Here is an 11,638-nt window from a genome sequence, read left to right as displayed (position 1 = left end):
CCAGAGGTCATGAGTTCAATTCCCAGCAACCACATGGTGGCTCACAACCATCTATAAAGAGATCTGATGCCCTCTTCTGGTGTATCTGAAGACAGCTACAGTGTACTTGTATATAATAAATGAATAAATCTTTTAAAAAAAAAAGTAATTATCCTCCTGCTAAGGCTGCACTCACCCAGAACTTCCACACCAAGCTTATTCCAAAAGTCTTCATCTTTCTACGCAGTTACCTGGGTCTGGAGACAGTCATCTACAGGGAAATGGGCACAAAAGCAGCCAGTCTGAATTCTGAAGGCCAAGGTCTGCGCTTGAAGGGCTTAAGTCTTTTCTTTGTTTCTTTTTCCGGTTAATCTGAACCCACCAGGCTGACCTCAGGCCATTTTGGCACTTCTGGGGGATTGACCTTCCGAAGACCACAAATGGCTTCCTCCGTTGAGTCCTCAGTGAGGCCAAGGCTCAGATGCTAGCTGAAGGGCTGTTTGAAGCATCCAGCCCAGAGTTGGGTTTTCTGTGTTTTCCATTAATTTCTTAATTGCCTTAATGGGCACGCGTTACTGTAAAATAATGAAAGTTGGTTTTCCCTATTTGTTTACAACGAGACAGTTTTGGTTGAGCAACTCAGAGACTTTCCAAATCCATTGATCTTGGGTGTAGGGAGGGTTTGGGTCTGGACTGATGCATTCTCTAAGTCGGAGGACAAAGACAGTAAACCCATGTTTTCAAAAGTATGTTTTGCAAGACTTATTAGAAGACCACAGCCTCATCAGAGCCATGGAAAAAGTCATGCGCGGAAGAGGGAGGGGACTGAACTTTGCAAAGGAAACTGCCTGTGTCACCCAAAAGGACTGGCTGAAGGTGATGGAGAACCGGACTGGTTTCTGATCCCAGGAGATATGTAGATGGACCTCACTCTGGGTGTTCTGCCATCCGGGGGGTGTGGCTTGAGCAGTCACACAAAGTAGCTAGGACCGTGGGGTCTCACCATAAAGGACGCAAAGGGCTGTTTTTCCTGACAGGTCCTGGATACCTTTCCGGTGGCCGGGTGTACCTGGAGAAAAGCAACATCTCCTGGGGGCCTTGAAGAACCCTAGGTCTGATGGGGTCAGTTCTGCAAACCTAGACCTGGTGGAAGTCCACTTGAGTGTCCTGCGTACCATCCTTGTGGTTCGCCCCACCCACACTACGCTGCCCCGCCCCGCTCCGCCCCGCCTCGCTCCAGGGGGCACAGGCCCACACCTGGTGGTGATAAATAGCCAAGTTTCTTATGCTCTCTGCTTAGGAAGTCGCTTTATCACGGACTGGCATTGCAATTTTCTGCTTCTTGCTCCGACCGGATGCCATGGCTAACCAGCTGGCATACAGGCCAGAGACACCCCCACACCCCGACCGCCTGTGGCTCTGGGAGAAGCACGTGTATTTGGATGAATTTCGTCGAAGCTGGTTGCCGATAGTCATCAAGGTACCAACCGCCTTGGGGCTAGCGGGTCGGGCAGCAGGGGTATACCCTGTCTGGGCTTGGGAGTCCTGGGAACAGGAGACCAGAGTACAGCGGGTTCCTTGTGCCTGAAACAGGAGGACTAGGGAAACCCCAGATGAGTCGGGCCTTGTGGGCCTGCCTGGAGGAGGGTGGGGGCACCCCGAGTTCAGTGAACAAGCCCCTCTCACACATTGCCTGGGGTGTGTGATTATGATTTGGGGTGAAACAAGGCTTCCCTAAACCATAAAATTGGGTAGCCAGTAGTATCCACGTTGGTAATAAGACTTAACTTTGTTTTGCGTGTGGAATCCTCGGCATGGGTCTTAATGAACATTGGTGCTTTCAAAAGAAATCTCTTCTAGAGGTACTTTCCAGCAGAAAGTGTTCCACTTGTAAAGCCAAGGGAAGCTATAAAAGCAAAATTAAACTGCTGAGACGTTGCGTGGTACGCCAGGGCCTGAGAACTGGCTCCACTCCGGCAAAGTTGGGGCTTGTGAGCCTTGGGAGTGACTAGTAGATGGCGGGGCTTCCTGGCAGCCTTGGGGTGCTGCTAGTAAATGGTGGAGCCACGTTCTGGGCTCTTAAATTTACATTCTTGCTGTCATTTTACAACGCTAACTTTACATATATCTAGTTTTTTTTTGTTTTAAACATTAAGTCAGACGTGTGAAGACAACATGGGTGTCTATTTCTTGTTAATGTCCGGTTAACGACTAGCTTTTCATCCAAACTGTGAGCCAGCGAGTGTTCCAGAGCTGTGGTAGATGCTGTCTGAACAGGAGGAACCTGGTAGCGAACTCCAAGGCAGGGTTTATTTCCCATGGCTGAAGAAGCCGTGTATGTGTGCGTTAATAAGGAAACAGGATAATTTGTAGCAGTGGTTAGATTGTTGACTCAACGGGCTGTGAATGGTGGAGCTTACACACCTGGCACCACAATCTGACTTAACAGATTCAACTGATCTCGTCGTCCGCAGATCATTACACAGGAGTGGTCTCACGTTGGGGGAAAAAGTGCACTGGTTAAACACCTGAGAGTGCTTAGTGTCAATCCCAAACACAGGTCCGCACTGAGGGCACGCAGGGAGTATGGTAGGAGCCCTATTCTTGGGAAGGAGGTGCAGTGGGGAATGGGGTAACCAAAGTAATGATTAGGCTGGCAGATGAGTCCTGTGGGGGAAGAAAGTAGGCATGGGGGTTGGGGTTGGGGGAAGTGAGTTGTGCTGTGGGGAGGGGGCGTCAGCACACTGTGAACTCACAGACTGTGGTCGCCTGTCACATTTTGAGTCGTCTTGTTTCAAATTGCTTTCTCTTCCCCTGCACTGCTGAGGAGCAAACCCAGGGCTCTGTGCAGAACAGACGAGAACTCTACTGCACAGCCACAGCCCAGCCCTTTTGTACACGTCTTCAGTTTTGAGACTTGGTCTTAGCTGCTTAGGTTGACCTTAAGCTCCCTTTGTATCCCAGGTAGGCCTTGGACTTAGGATCCGTCCTCCTGCCTCAGCTTATTGAGTAGTAGGCATTGCAGGCCTGTGCTGTTTGGTCCCACCGGGTCTTAACTGGTCTGCCTTGTATGGTTTGCTTGTACTGGGTGTGTGTGTGTGTGTGTGTGTGTGTGTGTGTGTGTTTGGGGGAAGATGCTTTGTGTGTTTAGGTGGTGAATTTTCCGTTTTGTTTTTTCCATCCCAAATCGGTGGATAAAACTCATTTTCAGGAGCTGGTGAGGTGGCTGAGAACAGGTTTCCCATTGTCTTAGGGTTCTCTAGAGCCATGGAACTTACGGGAGAATTGGTCAATGACTTAGTCTGTAGTCCAGCTCTCCAACCATGGTCAGTAGCAGCTGTGAATGGAAGATCAAGGTTCTAGTGGTGGCTCAGTGCTACAAGGCAGGCAGACAAAAAAAGAGACCCTTCGTTCTTCCAGTGTCCTTATGTAAATCTCCAGCAGAAGGGGTGTCCCAGATTAATGGTTGTGTACCCCCATGCCTGGGTCAGGGACTTGTTTTGTCCCAGGTGACCTTGAACTCAGAGATCTCCTTGCCTTAAGCTCCTGGGATGCATAGCCACTGTGCCTCAAGATCCAGGTTAGAAACTTGTATCTCCCAACCTCAAGATCAGGGTCAAAGGTGAGCCTTCCAATTCTGGATTGTAGTTCATTCCAGATACAGTCAAGTTAACAACCAGGAATAGCCACTACGGCCACCAAACCCGATGACCTGAGTTTGATTTCCCAGGATGCACATGATGGACAGGAACTGACTATATGTGGTGCCTATGTGGTATTCTCCCTTGATTTTCAGCACTTGGGAGGCAGAGACAGGTGGAGCTCTGTAAGTCTGAGGCTAGCTTGGCCTGTAGAGCAAGTTCCAAACTGGCAAGAATTAGATATGATGAGGTCCTGCTTCAAAACAATGAATTTTAACTCCTGTCAGGTAATAAAACTATATGTTTCATCACTACTCTAACGTGGTTTTTATGTAGTGTTTGTTCTTTATAGACCTACATTTGAACCGAGGGCTGCCCAAAAGGGAGCTCGCCCTTCGCAGATTTGGTGAGGCTTGCTGCGTAGACTGTGAGAACCCCACAAACCAGGCATCACATTGTGGCTGGGACGACATGGATCATGGAGGGGTGTGAACAGAACAGTTGGGGGAGGCAGAGACGCTTCTGGTGTAGGCTTTGTGGATTTCTGTGGGCCCTGGACTCACTCTGCCCATGAGGAGAAAGTATTGGGAATCTAGCAGCCATGACTTCCATAACCCTGGCATCTGAAGACAGTAACGGAGGAAACTGTTGCCATAGCCCAGAGGAGCCATGCTAGTGAAGGAGAAATGTTGCTGTCGCCAGATTCTAAGTGTTAGAAATGAGTGTGTGTGTGTGTGGAGGGGGGTGCAGGGTGTCCTCAAGAGAATGATCACACAATGCAAAGACATTAAGTTGTATTCCTGCCAGAGTGGTCCAGAGCCTTACACCCGTTGGTCAACTCCATGCCTATGTGATTGAATGACTCAGAGCTGCGCTGTTGGTCAGTGAGCGAAGCATAACTTTGAAAACAGATCGCAACCTTAAATGCATACTTAGATCTTAGAAAACTTCAGGCTCTAAGGAGGGATTTTTGCTCATGGGTCCCATGCCAACCTCTTTAGAGGTGGTGGCTCCTTGATCTCATTTAACCCTCTGATAGGAAAGACAGTGCATTTCACTTACAGTTTCCACAGCAGGTCCATGGACCGAGACCTCATTTAAAAGAGGACACTGGACAAAATGATAACCTGGCAAGGCTGGGTAAGGTTGCCGAAGTGTTCGCTTTGTAAGTATAAGGATGGCTATGGAGACTGCACTCAGGAAGCAGCTACACGCAGATCTCTGGAGCTGACCAGCCAAACCATCCAGTTTTCATTTGGTTGGTTTGGGTTGGGCTTTGGTTTTGTTTGTTTGTTTGTTTTCTTGTGAGGTGTTTTTGGTGAACTCCAAGCCAATTAGAGATGTTGTCTCAATAGTAAATAGACGAAAGAAAAAGTAGATAATGTCCAAGAGATGACACCCAAGGTTGTCCTCTCTGCTGTGCATGCATGACCCTCCCCATACCCACACTTGGGACCAAACCGGAGGGCTGCATGGCTTACCCTAGCAACAGGAGGTTGGCAGGAAAAGAGCTCCCTGAGGATGACTAAACCCTGGTCCAGCCAGAGTTCCTAAGATTGTGCCTGGGCTATAGAGTTGGGTCCAGGGTTGGTGTCTATGCTCAGGCTGTGGGGACAGCCCCACGCCCCCCGAGTGACAGAATGGCCGCTGGTGGTGTGCTCAGAGGAGCCCAACAGTAGTCAGCAGGAGGCAAAGGTTGTGTTCTTTCTGTTCTGCCTCTGCAGAGTAACGGAAAATTCCAGGTGATCATGCGACAGAAAGATGTCACCTTGGGGGATTCCATGACCCCAAGTCAGCTGGTGCCGTATGAGCTGCCTTTAATGTGGCAGCTATACCCTGAGGAAAGGTACCGAAGCAGTAACTCCGAGTTCTGGCAGATAGTGTACCACATCAAGGCAAGCACATCTTACCCCAAGGACTGAGTGGGCAGTCTTGGGTGATCCTGGTCTCTGGTCTTGGCATGGGCTAGCTCTATATTCCCTCAACCCTGGCACCAGAAGCTAATAGAAGGGGAACTAAATGCAGATGTTTCTCTAAGGGTTGGATAAAAGAAGCCATCGTCTGAGGTCTTAGCCAAACCCCTTGTCACTAGGAACCCTCTTGTGGTAGTCACTGACAGTCCAGTTGAGAGGGCTAGCCACCTCACCTCGGGTCCCAGTACTAACCCAGGCTGAGGAAAGCTGAGCCAGAATGAAAGGGGAATTCTCAGGGCTGGTCTGACCACTCCTTTGTCTCTCTCCTTCTCTACCCTTAGTTCAAAGATGATGAGGACATGCTACTTGAAATGTTGGACTCTGAGTAACGTTGAGACATGGTGAGTGCCCCAAAGCTCCATCTGGAGGAAGGAGGGCCCTTCTCTATGAAAGATGTGACAGCCCCTCCCCAGCAGCTGTCCTCAGAGTGCCCAGAGTAGGACAGACTTCCTGGAAGTGTCCATGTCTCTCCTTTACCACCTGAGGAGCTCCAGCTACACCCATGTTTACAGGGCCCCATTGTTCACCATCAGTTGTCTATTAAGAGATGACTGCTGAGCCATCCTACCATCTCAGCTGGGGATCTGCAGATAATTACACTGAAGCAGGTTTCTCCATTTTTTTTTTCTTACCCACTCCCTTCACAGTGGTGCTGTTTGGCCCTGACCCAGGCATAAGATCCAACTTCAGCATCAGGAGCTGACTAACCACCCACCCAGCAATCCCCAGTGCCTGCTCCTTAGCTGTCCCTCTGACCCTGCCTTCTCTCTCCCCAGGCCCTGCAGCTCCTGTCTCCCTTGCCCAGGCCTGAGCCCACAGGGGAGATGCTGGTACTTACATTCGCTCTGTTGGCTAGGCATGTCCTTTCTCCTCCACACTGGGCTCCAAGAAGAAAAATCCATCCAGAGGCTGCCCCTTCTCATGTTCCTGTCGCCCGCTCTGCTGCCTTGGTTGGCTCTTCCACTCTACCGGCTCCCTGGCAAGGGGTTCAGGGAAGATCCCCATTCTCCTCACCTCCTCTAGGTGCCCAGTGGTGCCCACCTCTGATCTTCTCAGCTGATTGATTTTTTTTTTCTGCCTTTCCCTTTTGCCTCTCAAGACAGCTAGTGTCTGGCTTGCCAGTTTGCCTTCCCAATGGGCCCTCAGTTGTACATACACCACGAGGGACGAGACCAAGTCATTTGAATCGGGCAGACCCCAGGTCCGCCATCTCTCAAGGTGTGCTGTGGTGCCTGTACCCGCCTGGCCTGTGAACCTTCACCTACCCAACAAACGCAGACGTGGTTGGAAAGCAGTTTAAGACCAGAGAGCTCCATTAGCTCCATTTCCCTGTCGTAGAACCCGGGTGCTTGCAGCCAGGGCTATGCAAACCTCACTAGAGCAGGAGGCCAGGGAATGGAGCTGATTCAGATGAGCCCTTAGCTTGCCCACTCTTGGCCTCTCTCCCTTGGTGTTCAGATACTGTATTGAATGTAAGCACTTCCTGTTAACCGATTAAATATCTCACTCACCTAAGTTGGGCCGAACTGGCTTCCATCCTTGACCGAGATGCCAAGAAATAAGAGAGAAGACTGCTCTGGGGTCTCCCAGAGAAGCCGTGGTCTTCCAGTAAGAATGTTGAAAGGGAATGTGTGGGATTTTATATGTTTCCATTTTAGAGATAAGGCCAGACTTAATAAAGCTTTATAGAACTCTATAAATTCTCAAACCTCAGTGCTCTCGGAGTTATGATTTCAGAACCGTTGGAAGTGGCAACAACCTCAAAACCGTCATTACTGGCCAGTCCTGGTACCCAGCCCCCTTGATATGATCCTACCTTTGCCTCAAACCCTGAATACCCTCAGGTCTGGAATGCTGTCCTGCCAAGTGTGCGTTCTATTTCTCAGTCCCAGCCAGGTCTCTTCAGGTGAAACTCCCACCACCACTTTCACCCCAGCCCTCCCTCCCTCCCTCCACCCATGCCCTCAGACACAGTCTAACCCAGTCACAGGCTAGCCCCTCTCCCCTCCTCCCTGCCCTGTTCTCTGCTGGTTGTCATGACCTGCTGGTCCTCACACTCCTTAAGAGTAGGGCCTCAGAAGACGACAAGGGTTACCTTAGGAAAGGAGCCAGAAAGGGCCTTGGGTCCTGCTTCCTTCTTATCGCTGTACAGTGCTAGTCCTCAGCTGCCCCAAAGATGTGGTTGGATAAGGAAAGGGAAGAAGTGCTCTGAGTGTACAGCAAGAAAAATTGTATGAGAAATCCACCTCTTCTCACTCCCTGTCTCCCATCCCCCTCACCTACACTGGACCAAAAGCATGGCCACCTGTGATCATTGTCATCTTGATAGGATCAAAATTTACCTAGGAGGCTGTGTGTATGTTGGGTGGGGTAGCTATGCACTCCTTGAACCTCCAGTACCTGGGAGGCAGAGGCAGGTGGATCTCTGAGTTTGAGACTAGCCTGATCTACACAAGTTTCAGGATAGCCAGGGCTACACAGAGATTCTAGCTCACAAAAAAAAAAAAAACACCCTAAGATAATCTGTGCTTAGGGTTCTCTAAACACACACACACACACACACACACACACACACACACACACACACACACGCATGCTCGCACACACTTAAGAGTGGCTTACAAGCTGTAATGTTTCAGGATGTTTTTCTTTTTTCTTCTTCTCCACAGTCCCTCACAATCACTTCACTGTCTGCTCCTATGACCTATCTGCTTTAGGTGCCTCTTGTAAGTAGAAACATGTAGGGTTCATCCTGTTGGACTGGCTCATCTCACTTAGCATGATAGCCTGGGTGTTCTGCCATCCAGTCACACACGTGCGTGTGCATGTGGCCTGCACATGTACCACACACAGTATTTTAAAGTGATGACAGTGTGCCGACTGTGTGGTTATCATAGAGCGTCTCTTTTAAGCCTTACCAAGACGTGAGGCGCTGGCAAACTGCTGTGTTAGGATGGGGCTCCCGTGACAGGCACTCACCATCACCACTGTGGAGTCACTCGTGCTAAAGTGGGCAACTGCCCCTAAATTGCTTTTTGGTCTTCCAAGAAGTCGGGAAAGAGCACAGTCAGATCACCACAAAGACATGAGGAAGTCCCAGAGGACTGATGGGAACTGCCAATCTACCATTCTGATTTCTTCTCATGACCATAAAGCCAACTCAGTGTTAATTTTGTGGCAGTTTCAGGTTTTGTTTGTTTTGCGGTAGAAATGGCAGGCTCTCATTACCCCAGATTTCCTGACTCAATGAGGACCCAGAGACCAGCAGTTACCCCAGATCACTGGGAGTCTGGTCTGAAATATATGCTTTTCTGGCTACCAGGGCTCCCTTGCTGGGTTCTCTGCCTTTGGTTCAGAACCAGAAGTGAAGACAGCAGCTGTTACTGCATGCGAGGAGGAGGAGCCGTGAAGGGGACAGGGCCTTGAAGGCCTCTCTGAGGTGGTAACACTCATGTAAGGAGGGGGAGAAGTGATATCCTGCACTCCAGGGTCAGCCAGGGTCCCTGGTTGGCATGGACCCTGGTAGGCCTTGCCATTCAGAACAAAAATTTATGCTAAGAGCCTCAGGAAATAATGCAGTCTGGATGACCTCCAGCCACTGTGCGAAGTAGACCCTAAAGGGACAAGAAGAAAAGAAAAACAGTTAAGAAGTCTAGAGCAGAAATTGGCAAAACTTTTCTATAAAGGGCCAGATACTATTTGGGGTTTTACGTTCCATAAAGTCTATTGTAACTGTTCAATTCTACCGTTGTTTCAAGAACCATAGATATTGCATAAATGTTAAGTGTGGCTATGCTCAATAAAACTTTATTTATAGAAACAAGGCTTGGCCATATTTGGCCCATAAGCCAAGTCTTTGACTTCTGGTCTAGGCATTACATACTAAGGTACAAAATTACTGGAAATAAAGGTGTTATGGAAGCTTTTTGGATCAGAGTGTGAGCCCTTACTGCTTCCTAATAAGCCAGGCCCTACCACCCTTTCTCCATAGACCAATTAAATAATAATGAAAAGCAAAAAAAAAAAAAAAAAGGAAATCCAACATGTCCTCTCTGAGAAGAGGAGCAAAGAGATCCAGCAACACCCTAAATCCACCCAGGAGTCCTAACCTGGCCTTTAGAATGACCCAGAGGACCAGAGGTAAGCAAGCCAAGCAGTCTCTGGTGAGGTCCTGCCTGTCAGTCTGCCCTGCAAGCTGGTCTGACAAGTTGTTGGAAATGTGTGAAATCTTCCTGGAGACAAGCTCCCCTTCTGGATGGTGAACAGGGAAACCAGAATTGCTTCCCCCTTAGATGACATTCTCCTCTTCAACTTTGTCTCCCCCTATCGTCCTCGTCATCGTCCTCCTCCTCCTCACCTTCATCCTCCTATTTGTTTTGTTTCTTGAGACAGGCTCCATCCTGGATCTTAGTGTATAGACCAGGTTAGCCTTGAGCCCACAGATTCTCCTACCCCTGCCTCCCGAGTGCTGGGATTAAACGCATTCACCACTATCCCAGGGCTTCTCAGACTTGTTTCTATCTGGGCCACTGCCAGAAAGTACTGACCATCCTGGGAGAGAGTCTTCTTCTTAGCTAATCCTTCCAGGAAATACCCCCCAGCCCCACCCACACAGAGATGCATCCCAATTAGGTAGGGCAATTGAGATCAACTATCCCAAGAGAGAGGCTTCCTGTTTGTCAGTTACTCACAGGGTGAGGTTGTTCAGCAGCTTGGAGGAGTAAGGAGAGCCATAAGATTCTCACGAGAGGAGAGATGTCCCATCCCTACCTCGAGGTCCTAACTCTGAGTTCCTTAGAATGTAAGGACAGGATCTTTGAGGAAGCGATTAGGGCAAAATGGGGTCATCTGGCTGGGCCCTGTGGTTGCTGAGAAAAGGAGACTGGGACTTAGGCTCGGAAGGAATGTCACTGGGAAGAGAGCAGCTATGCACAACCATGGAGGGAGTCCTCAGAAGATGTCAGCTCTGTCCACACCTTGCTGTCAGCTTTCTGCCTGCCAGGACTATAGGAAAATACAAATTAATCCAGTCAGCCTGTTACTGGCCTGAGTCTCCGAGACACCTGCCAGAGTACCCAGGTTCCTATTAGAAGGAATTGGACCAGGGACACATGATTAGAAATAAAGACAGCTCATTCGGAAAGGGAAAGCATTCAGGTGGGGGTAGGGGGTTAGGGTGTAGGCTAGTGAGCCCCCCAAAGCCCTGAGCCTCCAGGGGCATGACCCTTTAAAGGACATTTACATTACATAGCACCCAGTTCTCCCAGGAAGGGCTTGTTCCTTAGGGATGCCCAAGTAGGGAGGGGCTTCCACACTCCCTCTACCAATGGCTGCTTTTCTGTGGATTTTGATACCTCAGGCTCCAGTCCTTACTCTGCTGTCACAAGTCCCTAGAACTAAGTAGGATAGTCCTAGGAAACTAATGTGGATCTTGGAAGTCATGGCTTCCAGAGACCCAGTGGTTTGTGAGGCAGACAGAGGTATGGACCAGGGCAGCAGATGCTGCCGTGGGCCGGTAACTGTGGCCGTTCTTACTGTGTTTCTCAGATGTCTCTGGAGGAAGACGACAGATACATCCAGGCAAGCTCGGACTTCCAGTGGTGGGAAAGGGTCCCAATTGAGCCTGCTGGTTTTTTTTAACAAAGACTATGAGGGAAGGGCATGAGGTGTCTAAGACAGGAACCCAAGGAGCTTGCTTGCTTGCTTTCTTTCTTTTTTTTTTTTATTATTATTAACTTGAGTATTTCTTATTTACATTTCCAGTGTTATTCCCTTTCCTGGTTTACGGGCCAACATCCCCCTAACCCACCCCCTCCCCTTCTTTCTTCTTTATGGGTGTTCCCCTCCCCATCCTCCCCCTATTGCCGCCCTCCCCTCAACAATCACGTTCACTGGGGGTTCAGTCTTAGCAGGACCCAGGGCTTCCCCTTACACTGGTGATCTTACTAGATTATTCATTGCTACCTATGAGGTCAGAGTCCAGGGTCAGTCCATGCATAGTCTTTTAGGTAGTGGCTTAGTCCCTGGAAGCTCTGGTTGCTTGGC

At 49.4% G+C, this 11,638-nt stretch overlaps 1 protein-coding gene across 1 annotated transcript; it reads left to right on the top strand.

The window, feature by feature from the left end:
- Positions 1 to 1,284: 1,284 nt before the first annotated feature.
- On the top strand, positions 1,285 to 7,288 carry Tcl1a (T cell leukemia/lymphoma 1A). The gene is made up of 4 exons (XM_032909007.1): positions 1,285 to 1,459; positions 5,345 to 5,515; positions 5,875 to 5,934; positions 6,370 to 7,288. Exons 1-3 carry the CDS (start codon positions 1,340 to 1,342, stop codon positions 5,920 to 5,922), a joined length of 339 nt encoding a protein of 112 aa, XP_032764898.1. The 5' UTR covers positions 1,285 to 1,339; the 3' UTR covers positions 5,923 to 5,934; positions 6,370 to 7,288.
- Positions 7,289 to 11,638: the final 4,350 nt, after the last annotated feature.

The sequence above is a fragment of the Rattus rattus genome, chromosome 7, assembly GCF_011064425.1.
Source record: "Rattus rattus isolate New Zealand chromosome 7, Rrattus_CSIRO_v1, whole genome shotgun sequence".
Taxonomy (NCBI): Eukaryota; Metazoa; Chordata; class Mammalia; order Rodentia; family Muridae; genus Rattus; species Rattus rattus.
Note: the sequence above shows the minus strand (reverse complement) of the source record. Positions and strands in the feature narration are given on the sequence as shown.

Bases quoted from the DNA above. Each gene is read 5' to 3' on its own strand.
- Tcl1a (XM_032909007.1), top strand. From the start codon at position 1,340: ATGGCTAACCAGCTGGCATACAGGCCAGAGACACCCCCACACCCCGAC. The intron at 1,460-5,344 runs GTACCAACCGCC...CTGCCTCTGCAG, and splicing joins GGTTGCCGATAGTCATCAAG to AGTAACGGAAAATTCCAGGT. The intron at 5,516-5,874 runs GCAAGCACATCT...CTCTACCCTTAG, and splicing joins AGATAGTGTACCACATCAAG to TTCAAAGATGATGAGGACAT.